This window comes from Lithobates pipiens, unplaced genomic scaffold (genome assembly GCF_037356315.1).
Source record: "Lithobates pipiens isolate NorthernLeopardFrog02 unplaced genomic scaffold, aLitPip1_a1.2 Scaffold_44, whole genome shotgun sequence".
NCBI classification, from domain to species: domain Eukaryota; kingdom Metazoa; phylum Chordata; class Amphibia; order Anura; family Ranidae; genus Lithobates; species Lithobates pipiens.
Genome location: NW_027507870.1, coordinates 2,420,374 through 2,440,317, shown reverse-complemented (window position 1 = coordinate 2,440,317; position 19,944 = coordinate 2,420,374). Strand labels below are relative to the sequence as shown.

The window sequence follows — 19,944 nt, the reverse complement described above, 5'->3', positions numbered from 1 at the left end:
CCCTCCCCACCTCCATCAATGAAATTTCCCTCCCCACCTCCATCAATGAAATTTCCCTCCCCACCTCCATCAATGAAATTTCCCTCCCCACTTCAATCGATGAGCCTTTCCTCTCCACTTCCATCAACAAGCCTTCCCTCCCCACCTTCATTTGTTAGCCTTCCCTCCACACCTCCATCCATAAGCCTTCCCTCCCCACCTCCATCCATAAGCCTTCCCTCCCCACCTCCATCCATAAGCCTTCCATCCCCCCTCCCCCCTCCATCAATGAGCCTTCCCTCCCCCACTTCAATGAATGAGCCTTCCCTCCCCACCTCCACCAATGAGCCTTCCCTCCCCACATCCATCAATGAGCCTTCATCCCCACCTCCATCAATGAGCCTTCCCTCCACACCTCCATCCATAAGCCTCCCCTCCCCACCTCCATCAATGAGCCTTCCTTTCCCACCTCCATCAATGAGCCTTCCCTTCCCACCTCCATCAATGAGCCTTCCCTTCCCACCTCCATCAATGAGCCTTCCCTTCTTACCTTCAACAATAAATCTCCCCCCCTCCATTAATGAACCTTCCCTTCCCACCTCCATCAATAAACTTTCCCTCCCTACCTCCATCAATGAGCCTTCGCTCTCTACCTCCATCAATGGGCTCTCCCTCCCAACTACAATTAATGAGCCTCCCCTTCCCACCTCCATCAATAAACCTTCCCCCCACCTCAATCAATGAGCCATCCCTCCTCACCTCCATCAATGAATCTTCCCTCCCCACCTACATCAATGAGCCTTCATCCCCACCTCCATCAATGAGCCTTCCCTCCACACTTCCATCCATAAGCCTTCCCTCCCCACCTCCATCAATGAGCCTTCCCTCCCCACCTCCATCAATGAGCCTTCCCTTCTCACCTCCATCAATGAGTCTTCCCTTCTTACCTTCATCAATAAATCTCCCCACCTCCATCAATGAGACTTCCCTCCCCACCTCCATTAATGAGCCTTCCCTTCCCACCTACATCAATGAGCCTTTCCTCCCCCCTCCATCAATGAGCCTCCCCTTCTCACCTCCATCAATAAACCTTCCCTCCCCCACCTCAATCAATGAGTCTTTCCTCCCACCTCCATCAATGAATTTTCCCTCCCCACCTCCATCAATGAAATTTCCCTTCCCACCTCCATCAATGAGCATTCGCTCCCCACCTTCATGAATGAGCCTTTCCTCCCCACCTCCATGAACAAGCCTGCCCTCCCCACCTTCATTTGTTAGCCTTCCCTCCACACCTCCATCCATAAGCCTTCCCTCCCCTCCTCCATCAATGAGCCTTCCCTCCACACCTCCATCCATAAGCTTTCCCTCCCCACCTCTATCAATGAGCCTTCCCTCCCTACCTCCATCAATGAGCCTTCCCTCCCCACCTCCATCAATGAGCCTTCCCTCCCCACCTCCATCAATGAGCCTTTAACCCCACTTCCATCAATGAACCTTCCCTCCCCACCTCAATCAATGAGCCTTTGACCCCACCTCCATCAATGAGCCTTTCCTCCTCACCTCCATCAACAAGTCTTCCTAAGAGGGGTGCACAGAGGGGTGTACAACTGACCACACAACACATACATGTCAGTCATTCAGTAGTGATAGTGGAGCTATGCATGTAGAACATTGCTTCATAGATCATCCAACCTTTACCCAAATGTCTTCATGTATGCATCTCACTACCATGTTGTAATCCAATTTCTGCTGAAATATTCTGCCTTATCCATAACCCATTCTGTCTATAATTATTCCAGGGACTCCGGCACCAAAGAACACGCACTTTTGGGTCGTCCTCATCCTTGTGATTATTGTAATGTTCATGTTCCTAATTTTGGTCTTCTTCACAATTCTCCAGTTTATTCACTGTGAGTATCACTATTACATCTGCCATCTTTGTTTTCTTTGCCGGCTGGTGGGAATGGCCAACAAGGTGCTGTACATATCTTCCTGAACACTTTCCAGCACCTGGCTTCAGTACTCCTCTCAAGAGCCCTCAGTCCTCATGCAAAAGGTATGCTGGCTCTTGGGAGGAGGCGTTGTGAAAAAATCAAAATGCCATGATGGGTGTTCCTAAGCAGATTGTATTTGCATGCACACAGCCCTAGGCCCACATGTAATGTTCAGTAGAGATGAGACGAATTTACCTGGGTTTGCAGTGAAGCAGGCTCAGAGAACTGAAATTTGGGTGCTGAATCTGCCCCGCTTTGAAATGAGGATCAACTTTATTCTTTTAAATAACAAGTCTGGTGGATGCCCTGACCCCGCCTATGAAGTACACACATATGGCACATATGTACAGCGTATTCAACCGACCACAGCAGGGGTATCCAAACTTTTTTCAAAGGGGGCCAGATTTGATGAAGTGAACATGTGTGAGGACCGAGCATTTTGCCTGACATGCTTTAAACCATTAAAATTCGGTCTTATGCCGTGTACACATGATCGCACATTCCAACAACAAAATCCATGGATTTTTTCGGACGGATGTTGGCTCAAACTTCTCGTGCTTACACACGGTCACTAGGGATGAGCTTCGAGTTCGAGTCGAACTGATGTTCGACTCGAACATTGCCTGTTCGCCGAACAGTGAACAATTTGGGGTGTTCGTGGCAAATTCGAAAAGCCGCGGAACACCCTATACAAGTCTATGGGAGAAATCTAAAGTGCTAATTTTAAAGGCTAATATGCAAGTTACTGTCCTAAAAAGTGTTTGGGGACCTGGGTCCTGCCCCAGGGGACATGGATCAATGCAAAAAAAAGTTTAAAAAACTGATGTTTTTTTCGGGAGCTGTGATTTTAATAATGATTAAAGTGAAACAATGAAAGTGTAATATTCGTTTAAATTTCGTACCTGGGGGGTGTCTATAGTATGCCTGTGAAGGGGCGCATGTTTCCTGTGCTTAGAACAGTCCCTGCACAAAGTGTCATTTCTGCAGAGAAAAAAAGTCATTTAAAATCATTTAATGAATTATCGGCTCCCGTAATACAGAGAACACTCATTGAAAGTCATTGATAAAAAAATTAAAAAAAGCGTGGGGTTCCCCCAAATTCAATTACCAGGCCCTTCAAGTCTGGTATGGATATTATGGGGAACCCCGCGTCAAATTAAAAAAAAAAATTATGTGGGGTTCCCCCTAAATATCCATACCAGACCCTTTATCCGAGCACGCAACCTGGCAGGCCGCAGGAAAAGAGGGGGGGACGAGAGAGCGCCCCACCTTCTGAACCGTACCAGGCCACATGCCCTCAACATTGGGAGGATGCTTTGGGGCCTCATCCCCACAACCCTGGCCAGTGGTTGTGGGGGTCTGCGGGCGGGGGGCTTATCAGAATCTGGAAGCCCCCTTTAACAAGGGGACCCCCAGATCCTGCCCCCCCATTTGAAGGTAAGGGCCTATCATTTCACAAAGAAAGTGTAAAAAATAGTTAAATAAGACAAACACACTTTTGAAAAATTCCTTTGTTAAAAAAAAAAAAAAAAAAAAAAAAAAAGATTCTAGCGGTGGTAATCCATTCTTGCTATCCAGCGAAGGATGATCATCTCTCCGGGGTCCAGCGATGGCTGATCTGATCCAGTGACGGGTGATTTTCAGTCCAGCACAGCGCAGTCCATCCATGCATTCTCTGTCTCCACTGTCGGAGACACTGCGGGATCCCGGCGGCCTGGCGTTTCTTATATGAGGAGGGCGGGGCCACCCGTCACCTGACTCCGCCCCCCTCTGACGCTAGTGCGGAAGCTGGGCTTCCCCAATGACGTGTGGGTGACCCCGCGCTTCCCCACTAGCTTCAGAGGGGGGCGGGTTCAGGTGACGGCGGGAATTTTTCAAAAGTGTGTTTGTCTTATTTAACAATTTTTTACACTTTCTTTGTGAAATGGTAGGGGTACTTTTGTACCCCCTTACCATTTCAAACAGGGGGGGGGCTGGGATCTGGGGGTCCCCTTGTTAAAGGGGGCTTCCAGATTCTGATAAGCCCCCCGCCTGCAGACCCCCACAACCACCGGCCAGGGTTGTGGGAATGAGGCCCTTGTCCCCATCAACATGGGGACATGGTGCTTTGGGGGGGACCCCAAAGCATCCTCCCAATGTTGAGGGCATGTGGCCTGGTACGATTCAGGAGGGGGGGCGCTCTCTCGTCCCCCCCCTCTTTTCCTGCAGCCTGCCAGGTTGCGTGCTCGGATAAAGTATCTGGTATGGATTTTTAGTTAATTAAAAAAAAAAAAAATTAATTTGACGCGGGGTTCCCCTTAATATCTATACCAGACCTGAAGGGCCTGGTAATTGAATTTGGGGGAACCCGATCCTTTTTTTTTTATCAATGACTTTCAATGAGTTTTCTCTGTATTACGGAGAGCCGACAATTCATTATAGCCGCGAGTGATTTTAAATGACTTTTTTTCCTTTGCGAAATGACACTTTGTGCAGTGATTATTAAAATCACTGCTCCCGAAAAAACAGCCGTTTTAAAAACTTTTTTTTTGCATTGATACATGTCCCCTGGGGCAGGACCCAGGTCCCCAAACACTTTTTAGGACAGTAACCTGCATATTAGCCTTTAAAATTAGCACTTTTCGATTTTGAAAGTTCGAGTCCCATAGACTTTAATAGGGTTCTAAAGTTCACACGAAGTTTAGGTCTGTTCGCAGGTTCTGGTGCGAACCGAACAGGGGGGTGTTCGGCTCATCCTTAACGGTCACACAGATGTGGTCAGAAATTCCGAACATCAAGAACACGATGACCTACGACGAGCCGAGAAAACTGAAGTTCAATAGCCAGTGCGGCTCTTCTGCTTGAATTTTAATGCGTTGGAATTGTGTACACACCTTCGGAATTTCCAGCAACAAGCTTCCATCGAACATTTGCTGTCAGAAATTCCGACCGTGTGTACGTGGCATTAGTTTGTTCTTCCAAGCACTAAAACTGCCCAACAAGAATTCTCTTGCCTTTGTAGCTGTGTGTGGTGAAGAGATGAGCTTGGGCGTGTTATTTGGATGTACCGTATTTATCGGCTTATAACACGCACCTTCACTTTAAAAAGGAAGTTTCAGGAAAAAGTCTTACATTTTAAAAAAGAACTGTGAAGCAAAATAAGGGTCAGTGCCCATCAATGCAGCCTCACAAGTGCCATGGATGCAGCCCCACCATTGACATTAATGCAGCACCCACATTGACATTAATGCAGCAACCCCATTGCCATGAATGCAGCAACCCCATTGCCATGAATGCAGCAACCCCATTGCCATGAATGCAGCAACCCCATTGCCATGAATGCAGCACCCTCCGTTGCCATGAATGCAGCAACCCCATTGCCATGAATGCAGCACCCTCCGTTGCCATGAATGCAGCAACCCCATTGCCATGAATGCAGCACCCCCCGTTGCCATGAATGCAGCAACCCCATTGCCATGAATGCAGCAACCCCGTTGCCATGAATGCAGCACCCCCGTTGCCATGAATGCAGCACCCCCATTGCCATGAATGCAGCAACCCCGTTGCCATGAATGCAGCAACCCCGTTGCCATGCATGCAGCACCCCCGTTGCCATGCATGCAGCACCCCCGTTGCCATGAATGCAGCACCCCCCTTGCCATGAATGCAGCACCCCCATTACCATGAATGCAGCAACCCCATTGCCATGAATGCAGCACCCCCATTGACATGAATGCAGCACCCCCATTGACATGAAGGCAGCACCCCCATTGACATGCATACAGCACCCCCATTGACATGCATACAGCACCCCCATTGCCATGCATGCAGCACCCCCATCGACACAAATGTAGCACTAACCCCCGAAGGAGCTGCTGAATTTTTCTGGGCTTACCGATTACCTCCTCCAGCTCGCACTCGTTGTCCTTGTCTAGGGGGTTCCCAGGGTTGATAACCCAGTAACTGTAGAGACCGACACCTGAATTCCTTGTTAGGATTTTTATTTTGCATAAAACAGTTGAACAAACTCAGTCTCTAAGTTGGGAATAGAGGGTATCAGGGTAGAGTTTAGCTCAGTGCCACCTATCAGTGCCCATCAGTGCCGCCTATCAGTGCCACATATCAGTGCCCATCAATGCCACCTCATCAGTGCCACTTCATTGGTGCCACCTCATCGGTGCCGCCTTATCAGTGGCCGTCAGTGCAGCCCCATCAGTGCCCATCAGTGAAGGAGAAAAACGTACTTATTTATAAAGTTTTGCAACTGAAACAAAAAAAAAAACATATTTTTTTTAAAAATGTAGCAAAAAATAAAAACCGTAGAGTTGATGATAAAAATGTAATTTGGGTACAGTGTAGCATGACCGCGCAATTGTCATTCAAAGTGCGACAGCGCTGAAAGCTGAAAATTGGGCCGGGACTGGAAGGTGTTTAAGTGCCCCCTGGTATTGAAGTGGTTAACTGTTGGATAAATCCTTGAGTTTGGATTTAGCAGCCAACAGGTAATTCCAGCTTTGCAAAGTCTCTCTCTCAGACTTGGTTGGAAACTTAGTTACAACTGGAAGGGCAGAAGTAGAAACTTTTCTTACTGTACCAGAATCTTTCAGCCGGTCCGGTGATACCGTAAGAATTGTGGATTCAATCAATGTCCATGGCAGCTCAGCTTCCAGGCTCTTACCGAGCAGCCAGCCTTGTGCGTGGCTCTCTCACCGAAGAGTCCTCCCCTGGTCACGTGTAGAGTTGCTGGGCCTCTCCAAAACCTGAGACGGCACCGGAACACCTCAGAATCCTCCTTCCAGTTACTGCGCCTCAAACTAGCCAGTTCCGAGGCTCGGAAACGGATGGATCCGCACCCCAGGCCACGAGGGCCCCCGGGGGCTGGTCATGGGGGACCAGGACCATGGAATCAGCAACAACTTCTGGACCGGAACCCAGAACCACGTGACTTCGGCACTTTAAGCACCCTGCCTCGGAATACACAGCAAGACAAACGCGCCTACTGATTGGCTCCAAGATAAAGATTTGTACCCAATGCGTCCAACCAGACTGCGTTCTATAGCCTCTCACAGGTGTACAACCCCCACCTATGACCAGGCAGAACTTCTATACAGCCCAGCCAAACTGATACCAAAGTGCAATTTAACACAATTAACCCCAAAACTCACTACAGTTTTGAGCAAAAACTAAATTTAAACACATAGCGTGTGCTCGTTAGGAGTACCGGCGCTACATATATATATATATATATATATATATATATATACATTTTTTTTTAGCAGAGGCCCTAGAGAATAAAATAGCGGTTGTTACAATTTTTTTTTTTACGTCGCACGGTATTTGCACTGCAATATGTCAAATGCATTTTTTGGGGAAAATTTTTTACTTTTATTGAATGAAAAAAGAACGTAAAACACAATGTACAGTATAACCCAATTTATTTGTAAAATATGAAAGATGATGTTGCGGCAAAGTAAATAGATAACCAACATGTCATGGTTTAAAGTTGCGCACGGTCGTGGAATGGTACTTAAAAATCTCCATAGGCGACCCTTTAAAAATGTCTACAGGTTACGTGTTTAGAGGCTACAGAGGTCTGTGCGATACCTCACATGTGTGGTTTGAACACTGATTACATATGTGGGCGTGACCTATGCAGGCATTCACCACTGCCTGCGAGCACGGGGGGACGGGGGCAGTTTACTTTTTATTTTTTATTTTTATTTTTTATACTATTTTATTACATTTTTCTTTTTTTCACACTGTCCCATAAATCCTTTTTTTATTTTTATTTTTTAATCACTTTTATTCCTATTACAGGGAATATCACAAACCTTGCTTTATGCACTGGTCCAAATCATTTGGTGGAGGGGGGATTATGGTGTGGGGTTGTTTCTCAGGGGTTGGGCTTGTCCCCCTTAGTTCCAGTGAAGGCAACTCTTAAGGCGTCAGCATACCGAGACATGTTGGACAATTTCATGCTCCCAACTTTGTGGGAACAGTTTGGGGACGGCCCCTTCCTTTTCCAACATGACTGCACACCAGTGCACAAAGCAAGGTCCATAAACACATGGTTGAGCGAGTTTGGGGTGGAGGAACTTGACTGGCCTGTACAGAGTCCTGACCTCAACCTGATAGAATAGCTTTGGGATGAATTTAAGCGGAGACTGCGAGCCAGGCTTCCTCGTCCAACATCAGTGTCTGACCTCACAAATGCTCTTCTGGAAGAATGGTCAAACATTCCCATAGACACATCTCCTAAACCTTGTGGACGGCCTTCCCAGAAGAGTTGAAGCTGTTATAGCTGCAAAGGGTGGGCCAACTCAATACTGAACCCTACGGACTAAGACTGGGATGCCATTAAAGATCATGTGCGTGTAAAGGGAAGTGTCCCAATACTTTTGACAATATAGTGTGTGTAGAGCTCTGTATATTTAGGCTTTCTATATGCATATACTATGGAATATATATACCGGGGGACATCCTCTGATATTATTTTTGTTTCCTCTTCAGATGGTAATCTTGCTGAGGAGCAGGCACTGCTGAAGAATGGCGGTAGGCAGAGAGAATCCATTATCCGATGTCTGCTATAAATTGCCTCTCGCTGTGTGAAGTCATAAAGAGTTTTCAGAAATGAAACTCTGCTGTGACAATTTGTGGTTTTAAAGGACCGCCATGATTAAAGTCCTCGGAGAGGACAAACACAACAGACAGTCTAACGGCACCGATAAAATTTATATTTCGATATCAATTGATGTTTTATTGCTTCTAAACGTATTATGTGGAAAAAAAACAAATATAACTTTTTTTGATAGTCTTTATTTGCAGTCACGTGACCACAAATTCTCTGTGGTAGAGCCTTTGCTGTACAGACGGTATATATGTACTTCCAAGGATGGAGGCATGTACTATAGGGGCAGTGCTCTTGTAGCTTTTGTACTTCAGGGGTGGGGGCATGTACCTCAGGGGTGGTGGCATGTACCGCAAGGACATAGGCTTGTACCTCAGGGGTGGAGACATTTACTGCAGGGGCGATAGGCTTGTACCTCAGGGGTGGTGGCATGTACCACAGGGGTGATAGACTTGTACCTCAGGGGTGGAGGCATTTACTGCAGGGGCGATAGGCTTGTACCTCAGGGGTGGTGACATGTACCACAGGGGCGATAGACTTGTACCTCAGGGGTGGAGGCATTTACTGCAGGGGCAATAGGCTTGTACCTCAGGGGTGGAGGCATATACCACAGGGGCAATAGGCTTGTAGCTCAGGGGTGGAGGCATTTACTGCAGGGCCAATAGGCTTGTACCTCAGGGGTGGAGGCATATACCACAGGGGCGATAGGCTTGTACCTCAGGGGTGGAGGCATGCACTACAGGGGCAGTGGGCTTGTACCTAAGGGATGGAGGCATTGCTTTTGGAGCTCTTGTACCTTAGAGGTGGAGGCATGTACTACAGGGGTGGAGGCATTAACCCCAGGGGGGTGAAGGGTCTACCCCGGGGGTGGAGGCATATACTTCAGGGGCGGAGGCATGTACTACAAGAGCGGTGGGCTTCCTCCTCCTTCTACAATGTTACAACGTACAGTCTTATCACTGGGGGAGGGGAGACAGAGGAAACGCTTCCTCCTCCTTCTACAAAGTTACAATATACAGTATGATCACTGTCCCCATCTGTGAATGGTGGTCTGCTCCAGTCTGCCTTTACCTGTGCATATACTATTTCATGGTCCCCAGCCATAAACTGTTCCGGTCTGCCTTTACTTGTGCTCATACTACTTCATGGTCCCCAGTCGTGAACCATTCCAGTTTCCCTTTAACTGTGTTTATACTGCTTTATGGTACCCAACTGTGAACTATGGTCTGTACCAGTCTGCCTTTACCTATACTGCTTCATGGTCCCCAGCTGTGAACCGTGGACTGTCCCAGTCTGCCTTTACCGGGTCTCATACTGCTTCGTGGTCCCCAGCCGTGAACCGTGGCCTGTTCCAGTCTGCCTTTACCGGTGCTCATACTACTTTATGGTCCCCAGCTGTGAACCGTGGACAGTTCCAGTCTGCCTTTGCTGGTGCTCATACTGCTTCATGTTCCCCAGCCATGAACCGTGGACTGTTCCAGTCTGCCTTTATCAGTGCTCATACTGAATCATGGTCCCCATCTATGAACCGTGGACTGTCCCAGTCTGCCTTTACTGGTGCTGTTACTGCTTCATGGTCCCCAGCCGTGAACCATGGACTGTCCCAGTCTACCTTTACCTGGTCTCATACTGCTTCATGGTCCCCAGCTTTGAACCATGGACTGTTCCAGTCTGCCTTTACCATACTCATACTGCTTCATGGTCCCCAGCCATGAACCATGGACTGTTCCAATCTGCCTTTACCGTACTCATACTGCTTCATGGTCCCCAGCCATGAACCGTGGACTGTTCCAGTCTGCCTTTACCGGTGCTCATACTGCTTTATGGTCCCCATCCATGAACCGTGGACTGTCCCAGTCTGCCTTTACTAGTGCTGTTACTGCTTCATGATGCCCAGCCGTGAACCATGGACTGTCCCAGTCTGCCTTTACCCGGTCTCATACTGCTTCATGGTCCCCGGCCGTGAACCGTGGACTGTTCCAGTCTGCCTTTACCACTACTCATACTGCTTCATGGTCCCCAGCCATGAACCATTCCAGTTTCCCTTTACCTGTGCTCATAATGCTTCATGGTCCCCGGCCGTGAACCATGGACTGTCCCAGCCTGCCTTTACGGGGTCTCATACTGCTTCATGGTCCCCAGCCGTGAACCGTGGACAGTTCCAGTCTGCCTTTGCTGGTGCTCATACTGCTTCATGTTCCCCAGCCATGAACTGTATACTGTTCCAGTCTGCCTTTCCTTGTGCTCATACTGTTTCATGTTCCCCAGCCATGAACTATCCTCTGTTCCAGGCTGCCTACAATAGTGCTACTGCAAGGGAAGTGTCACAATCCCCTCCCAAGTTCTACAAGCAAATAAACATAAAAAAAGACAACCCCCCAGCCTGATTAAGGGTCGATTCACATCTATGCATGTTGCTTTTGAGCGTTTTTGAGCGTTTTTGCGGTGCTTTTTGCGGTGCTTGTCGCGTTTTTGGACACGCGTTTTTACCGTGATTTTGCTGCTTTTTTGTTCTCTTTTTTTTTTACACTGTGGTTGCTTAGCAACCAGATATATACAGTAAAAAAACCCAAAAAAAACACAAAACGCAAATTGCGGCAAAATCGCAGTAAAAAAGCTGTACTTGTGTTTTTTATGCGGGTCCATTGACTTCTATTACATGCAAAACGCTGCATTTTGCATGAAAAAAAGTCCCTGACCCTTTCCAAAAACGAACGCAGAGGCACAAAAATGTATTGATGTGAAAATGTTCGATAGGAAACCATGTTAAAAAAATTTCCCTGCATTTCTGCAAAATGCATCAAAAAACGCGTTAGCCCTTGTACACACGGTCGGAGATTCTGACGGAATGTGTCCTATCGGACCGTTTTGTCGGATATTCCGACTGTGTGTGGTCTCCATCGGACTGTTTCCGTCGGAATATCCGACGGACCAACTGTTCCAACTTGCCGGTAAAATTTTCTGACAAAATGCTCCTATCGGACATACTCCGATCATGTGTAGCCTACTCCGACGGACAAAAGTGCCACGCATGCTCAGATCAAATTTCTAGACCAAAGCTATTGGCTACTAGCCTGAACGTAGTCCCGTCGTAACAAAATAACGTCATCACGTTATGTACAATCGGATTTTCCAACAACTTAGTCCGACCGTGTGTATGCAACATCACTTCCGGACCCCTTCCGGAATTAATCCGTCGGAATTACTCCAACGGATTTGGTTGTCGGAATCTCCAACCGTGTGTACAAGGGCTTAGCCCTTGTACACACGGTCGGACATTCTGACAACCCAATCCGTTGGATTTTGTCCGAAACTGTTGCATACACACGGTTGGACAAAGTTGTCGGAAAATCCGATTGTACATAACGTGATGACGTTATTTCGTTACGACGGGACTACGTTCAGGCTAGTAGCCAATAGCTTTGGTCTAGGAATTTGATCTGAGCATGCGTGGCACTTTGTCCGTCGGAGTAGGCTACACCTGATCGGAGTATGTCCGATCGGAGCATTTTGTCGGAAAATTTTACGGACAAGTTGGAAAACTTGGAAACTCTGACGGAAACAGTCCGATGGAGACCACACACAGTCGGATTATCCGACAAACCGGTCTGATAGGACACATTCCGTCGTGTGTACAAGGCTAGGTGTGAATCGAGCCTAATGAGGCGGAGTGATTGGATTGTTGTTGCTGTGTGCCTGGCTACAGCTGCATTATTTGGCAAAGAACCTGCCTACTCTTCCAGAGCCCCTCCGGGGGTATCTCTACATTTAGCTGGAATTCTGCTAATGAATGAATTTGTTGATGAATGCCGAAAGTGACCCAGAACTAATAGAGTTTACCTTCTTAAAAGTACACTATACCCGTAAAGGCATTTTTTTTTGTATGAGGTTGCTCCCCTCTTACACCTGATGGAGCTTATAAAATGGTATTTGGAGGGGCAGGGCATGCTATGTGGCCGACCAATCTTGCTAACATGGGATGCGTAATTTGTTCCTCTTCATTTCAGTTGGTAACCTCTCTGCACTACTGGAAGACCTTACAGAAAAAAGTAAGTCAGAATCATCTATAGCCTAAAAGAAGTCAACCAGTTTGGGCACAGAAGTTGGAAATGCGCAGTATCATGTTTTTGTTTTTTTTTCCTTCAGTCAGCAACTTCATTTTACGGCAGGAAGATGTCACTTCACAACAGGAACGCCTCTCTTCGGAGCAGAGTGGTTTCTCTTCACAACTGGAAGACCTTCATTCCACATTGAACTTGGTAACAAAAAGAAGTAAGTCCATAGGATATAGAGTGTATGTAAGCCTGTTCTGTAGGGTCATATGAGATGGTCCTCACCAGACCGTGTGCCCAGACCAGGGCTGGATTAACGTAGGGGCTATTGGAGCTGCAGCTCCAGGCCCCTACCTCAATATAGGCCCAGCCACCCAAAAAAGGACATGGAAAGCAATGGGTCAACGGGAAGAAATCTCCCCTGATGGGGCCCTGAATTCCACATGCACCGCCTGGGCAGAGTGGTGGGATTTTTAATGGGCACTGCATGAGCAGTCCTAACAGAAGCCTGGGGCAAACCAATGCAGGGCTCTTAAAGAAGTCTGGGGCTTCCATAGTGTTAGGCCTGCACAGCTGCACTCTTTCAGCTCAGAGTGCACACCAATGCATGGCCCTTACAGAAACTTGGCAAGTCAAATGCCAGGCTTCCCTAGTGTTATGCCTGTGCGGCTGCACACTTTTGAGTTTGGGCGCATGCCAGCACAGGCTCTTGGAAAGCAGAAGGGTGCCCAATAAAAGGCCCACCAAAATCCTCAGCACCAAGCGCATGATGCTATTAATCCGGCCCTGGCCCAGACCTCTTCTCTCAGCATCTGGTAAACTAGGAGACCATGTGGGAGATATGAGACTCTTTGGGTTTCTTCTCTAGCGCCATATAAATAAAGGGTACTAGTGCGCTTCACCTTGCTAATCAATGTGTAAGGTAATAAAAATGAAATACTATAAGTGTGTGAAAGCAGCCTACAAGAAATAGTGATCTCAGCACTAATAGTGATACAATAAAAGTGAATAAATTGCGGCGCTAACCATGAAAAACAACTAAATAAAAAATAATCCTTATCTAAAAAATGTAAAGTGCAACAAGTGTGAATCACCTCACAAAGTGCAAAATGTGCGATACAGAAAATGCAAATAAAATAATTACTACAATATTACATGTGCTTGCATAACATAATCATGCCAAAATATATAAAATCCAGAGAAATTGCTGAGAAGAAAATGTGCAAAAAAATGCAAAAATCAAAAAATATATTGATAGATAATTAATGCTCATTAATTCCAGTTCATGCAAATGCTTCGTGAACACAAAACAAAGTCCATGCACAAAAGTGACTTCCAAAGTGTGTGCTAATCCAGTGACTGAATTCAGTGCCAAGCCAGTGCACCACCAGTTTCCCCCAGCCTCTCACCTCAATTACTTGGTATAGAAACACAATTTAAAAGCCAAAGCTAATCCATCCACATTCGTCCAGCGGCTAGTATCCACCTGTATCTTTCTTTCCCAGGTTCTTCACATCTCACTCGTTAAGGTGTGCGATACATACAGTGTGGAACAAAAGGACAGGGGGGCTCTCATGTGTAGTATGAAAATATGACGTTTTAATAACGAAAATAGCAACTTACATTGAAGTAGAAATCAGCAAGTAAATGTATTACAGTCCGAACTTCCGGTCTCGGCCGCGACCGGAAGGGACAAGTGCAACCACTCCTTCCCTGACGCGTTGCGTCACGATCACATGACTTTTTCAAAGGGTAATTACCCTTTGAAAAAGTCATGTGATCGTGACGCAACGCGTCAGGGAAGGAGCTGTGGTGTTGCACTTGTCACTTCCGGTCGCGGCCGAGACCGGAAGTTCGGACTGTAATACATTTACTTGCTGATTTCTACTTCAATGTAAGTTGCTATTTTCGTTATTAAAACGTCATATTTTCATACTACACATGAGAGCCCCCCTGTCCTTTTGTTCCACACTGTATGTATCGCACACCTTAACGAGTGAGATGTGAAGAACCTGGGAAAGAAAGATACAGGTGGATACTAGCCGCTGGACGAATGTGGATGGATTAGCTTTGGCTTTTAAATTGTGTTTCTATACCAAGTAATTGAGGTGAGAGGCTGGGGGAAACTGGTGGTGCACTGGCTTGGCACTGAATTCAGTCACTGGATTAGCACACACTTTGGAAGTCACTTTTGTGCATGGACTTTGTTTTGTGTTCACGAAGCATTTGCATGAACTGGAATTAATGAGCATTAATTATCTATCAATATATTTTTTGATTTTTGCATTTTTTTGCACATTTTCTTCTCAGCAATTTCTCTGGATTTTATATATTTTGGCATGATTATGTTATGCAAGCACATGTAATATTGTAGTAATTATTTTATTTGCATTTTCTGTATCGCACATTTTGCACTTTGTGAGGTGATTCACACTTGTTGCACTTTACATTTTTTAGATAAGGATTATTTTTTATTTAGTTGTTTTTCGTGGTTAGCGCCGCAATTTATTCACTTTTATTCTCTAGCGCCATGTCTTCACTCGGAAGGCCCTTAAACATTGCAATTGGGATCCCCAACTGAGCAGACCATGTCACCAGGCTGTGGCACTTGGATTGTTGCTGAAAACAGGTCCAGTCATTGAACATCTTGCTAAAGCGGTATTAAACCCAAAAGCAAACCTTTATTATATTTCAGCCTATCAATCCATAGATGTGGTGGCTGCTTTAGCCCTTGTACACACGGTCGGAGATTCCGACGGAATGTTTCCTATCGGACCGTTTTGTCGGATATTCTGACTGTGTGTGGTCTCCATCGGACTGTTTCCGTCGGAATATCCGACGGACCAAGTTTTCCAACTTGCCGGTAAAATTTTCAGACAAAATGCTCCGATCGGACATACTCCGATCATGTGTAGCCTACTCCGACGGACAAAGTGCCACGCATGCTCAGATCAAATTCCTAGACCAAAGCTATTGGCTACTAGCCTGAACGTAGTCCCGTCGTAACGAAATAACATCATCTCGTTATGTACAATCGGATTTTCCGACAACTTAGTCCGACCGTGTGTATGCAACATCACTTCATCACAACATCACTTCCGGACCTCTTCCGGAATTACTCCGACGGATTTGGTTGTCGGAATCTCCGACCGTGTGTATAAGGGCTTAGTCTTATTTCTTGTGCCTTCTTTCTTTTTATTTTTACCTGGTCAACTGGCCACTAATGCCTGGTACACACTATTATTATTTTTGTTCAACCAAGCGGGGGAAAAAAAAGTGACAGCTTCGTTCGGAGCCGATGTACTAATGATCCGATGTACCTGCTGAGCTGTTGTGTTCTGACAAGGGGACAAACCCCCCCCCCCCACCAGAAAACTCTGATCAGCACCCTCTGCCATTGGCTGAGAGTGCTGATCGGGAGTCGGTCAGCTGTTGGTTTTCCAGCTTGCTTGTCCAACAGAAGCCAGTCAAACGACCGGTGTTCTGTCAAATGCTCCAACCCATCAGAAACTCCAACTACTTAACTTCCGATTTCTTTAAACCAGCAGTAATTGGAATTTTTGATGAATTGGTGGTTGGATAACAACACTGGCAAGCAAATAGAGTCCGGTGCAGGATATTATGAACGAGCATTCTTACTCCGCTCCACTGACACTAGCCAACAAAACGGCCGCCTCCGAGATGGCGACAACTTTGTCTGCGTTAGACACTGTGCTGTCAAAACAGCTTAATTTTCCTATACTGGACTCTACTGGGTTGGCGGTGTTCAATCACCAATTAGTTAAAATCTCCAATTACTAAGAAACTCCAACTACTTAAAGCGGGAGTCCACCGGGACTCCGCGTTTTTTTTTTTTTTTTTTAAAAGCCAGCAGCTACAAATACTGCAGCTGCTGACTTTTAAATAGTGACACTTACCTGTCCAGCGCACCCGCGATGTCGGCACCCGAAGCTGATCGCTCGCTCATCTGGCGGGTCCTGCCGCCGCCATCTTGGGTATGGGAATCAGGAAATGGAGCCTTTCGGCTTCATTTCCCGGTTCCCTACTGCGCATGCGCGAGCCGCGCGGCGCAATCCGGACGGTCCCCGCTGCCTCTGGGAGCTGTGTGTTTCCCAGCAGGCAGCGGGGCACTTGCTGAAGGGGGCGGGTGCTTGCGGAAAGGGGCGTAACGTACGCCCCTTTCCGCAGAGAGCTAGCCCGGAAGTGGGTGCAGTTACCTGGATTATCCAGGTAACTGCACCCCCCTCCCCCCTGAAAGGTGCCGATTGTGGCGCCGGAGGGGGGGGGGGGATTCCGATGAGCGGAGGTCCATTTTAGGGTGGACCTCCGCTTTAACTTCCGGTTTCTTTAAACCAGCAGTAATTGGAATTTTTGATGAATTGGTGGTTGGATAACAACACCGGCAAGCAAACAGAGTCCGGTGCAGGATATTATGAACGAGCATTCTTACTCCGCTCCGACACTAGCCAACAAAATGGCCGCCTCCGAGATGGCGACAACTTTGTCTGCGTTAGACACTGTGCTGTCAAAACAGCTTAATTTTCCTATACTGGACTCTACTGGGTTGGCGGTGTTCAATCACCAATTCGTTAAAATCTCCAATTACTAAAGCCCCGTACACACGAGAGGACTTATGTCCGACAGACATCCGAAGGAGTTCTGCCGGAGTTCTGCCGGAGTTCCGACACAGTTCTGACGGACTTTTCGACTGAGCGGACTTGGCCACACACAATCACACCAAACTCCGACGGATTTGAACGTGATGACGTACGACTGGACTCGAATAAGGAAGTTCATAGCCAGTAGCCAATAGCTGCCCTAGCGTCGGTTTTAGTCCGTCGGAATAGCATACACACGAGCGAATTTTTCGGAGGAACCGGGTCCGGCGGAGTTCCGTCGGAAAAATTTGAAGCATGTTCCATATTCTAAAGTCCGTCAGACTTTTGCGAATCAAAAGTCAGTTGCAGCCCACACACGATCGAATAGTCTGACGGAATCATTCCGTCGGACTTTGGATGTTGAAAAGTCCGCTCGTGTGTACGGGGCTTAAGGGTTTAGATCAGTGATGGCGAACCTTGGCACCCCAGATATGTTTTGGAACTACATTTCCCATGATGCTCAACTACACTGCAGAGTGCATGATCATCATGGGAGATGTCGTTTCAAACCATCTGGGGTGCCGAGGTTCGCCTTCACTGGTTTAGATAAACCGGAAGTGACGTGGTTAGGTTGGAGAAATTGACAGAACACCGGCTTCTGTTGGACTGGATGCCATACACACGGGCTGAATATTGAATGGTTTTTAATGAATGCCGCTCAACATTCGACCCCCCCCCCTGTGTACTCGGCATTAAGTCTGGTTCTTTTCAAAAGAACAAGCTGCCTTGCAGATATATCAGTTACAGGGTTGAGAGAACCCATTTGCAGGCTGGCTGGTAAATGAGCTGGGAATTTTTGGTTTGCTTTTTATTAACTTTTTATTTTTTAGATTTACAAATTATAAAAAGAAAAACAGGATACAAAATACTGCATTTGTTTTTTTGACATGTGCTGCCCTTCCATGTGCTCCTTGCTGTAAAGGCCAGTTATAGGTCGGGGGTGGTTGACATTTGTTTGTATAGTGTGTGAATTGTTAAGATTATGCACTGGATACCTTCAGCTACCATTGTGCTTTTGCTGGGTGTCCAGTGCGCTCCGGTGCCTTTAAGGAGGGGTGGGATCCCTCCAGGCGTACCTGCCCTTAATCCATCCATTATTATATATGTGCTCCAACTTGGGTGACTCTCAATCTTATAGCGATAGGACTGCAGTACACTGGGGTAGGCTGTCACAACCTCTGCAGCTTATGCCTACTGTATATTTGCAAAATGTGTGCAAACAAAACCCCTTGGTTTTAATGTGAACTGTTAGACAGGACAATTCGGTTTGTTGCAGGCTGGCTGGTAAGTGAGCTGGGAATTCGTCTTTGTTTTGTGCTCCTTGCTGCAAAGGCCAGGTATATCTTGGCGTGGTTACCATTTGTTTGTGTTGAGACAAACCATTTACCACTGTTGACTACCCTTTGCGAGAAGCTATGCATCGCTAGATTTTTCTAATGCGACACCTATCACATTCCCGCTAGAGCCCATGGACATTAGGCTCCAACAAAATGGCCGCAGACAGAGTATTTGTGTGTGTGTGTGTATTATATATATTAATACAGGGGTGGACAAATTTGCTTGGAATCTAGGAGCCAGCTTAAAAAGTTAGGAGCCAGGTCCGTGACGGCGATCCGGACCTGTCCCTGGCCTGACATGGAGACGAGTGAGGGGAAGATAGCAGCGCCGCCGTCGCCGCAACCCGCCCCCCTACCCCCCCCCCCCCCCCCGTCTCCAAGTCATTGGCCATAGCTCTTAGAGGGACATTTTATTAATTTTTTTCAAATGACAATTTTTTTTTCAATTGCATTTTAGTGTAAATATGAGATCCGAGGTCTCTCTGACCCCAGATCTCATATTTAAGAGGACCTGTCATGCTTATTCTATTACAAGGGATTTTTACATTCCTTGTAATAAGAATAAAAGTGACACAACATTTTTTTTAAAAGAACAGTGGGAAAAAAAAAAAGTTAAAATAAGCAGAAAAAATAATAATTTTTAAACGCGCCCTGTCCTGCCCGCATATAAAATCGGTGTTCGAACCACACATAGGAGGTAGCCCCGTGATCGGTAGAGCGAGAGCAATAATTCTAGCCCCAGACCTCCTCTGTAACTCAAAACGTGCAACCTGTAGAATTTTTTTAAACATCGCCTATGGAGATTTTAAAGGGTAAAAGTTTGTCGCCATTCCATGAGCGGGTGCAATTTTGAAGCGTGACATGTTGGGTATCAATTTACTCGGCGTAACATTATCTTTCACAATATAAAAAATAATTGGGCTAATTTTACTGTTGTCTTATTTTTTTATTAACTAAATTATTTTTCCCAACAAAAGTGCGCTTGTAAGTCCGCTGCACAAATACGGTGTGACAGACAGTATTGCAACAACCACCATTTTATTCTCTAGGGTGTTAGAATAAAAAATATATATAATGTTTAGGGGGTTCTAAATAAAGGGAAGAAGAGGCAGGTAATATAAAACAGGCAGAGGCATTGCTGGTTTGTCATACCAACGGCGACCACAAGAGGGCGCCAGATTCCATAAGGAATCATAGGACCGCAGAAGGCCTCAAAGCCGCGGCCTAAATTTTCGGCCGCCGGCGGAACGGCCCGACGCGATCACGCTGGGGGGGTCCACAGAGACAGGATACCCCCAGCTGTGCTGCCCCAGGCGC

General features: G+C 46.7%; 1 protein-coding gene across 1 annotated transcript in view; it reads left to right on the top strand.

Annotated features, from left to right (window-relative positions):
• LOC143956883 (C-type lectin domain family 10 member A-like) overlaps window positions 1–19,944 on the top strand; it is an 86,440-nt gene that overhangs the window by 17,624 nt on the left and 48,872 nt on the right. Inside the window, exons 5-8 of the mRNA XM_077467044.1 lie at window positions 1,779–1,889; window positions 8,463–8,504; window positions 12,588–12,629; window positions 12,727–12,852. Coding sequence (XP_077323170.1) covers window positions 1,779–1,889; window positions 8,463–8,504; window positions 12,588–12,629; window positions 12,727–12,852 — 321 coding nt within the window. The remainder of the gene's footprint in view (window positions 1–1,778; window positions 1,890–8,462; window positions 8,505–12,587; window positions 12,630–12,726; window positions 12,853–19,944) is intronic.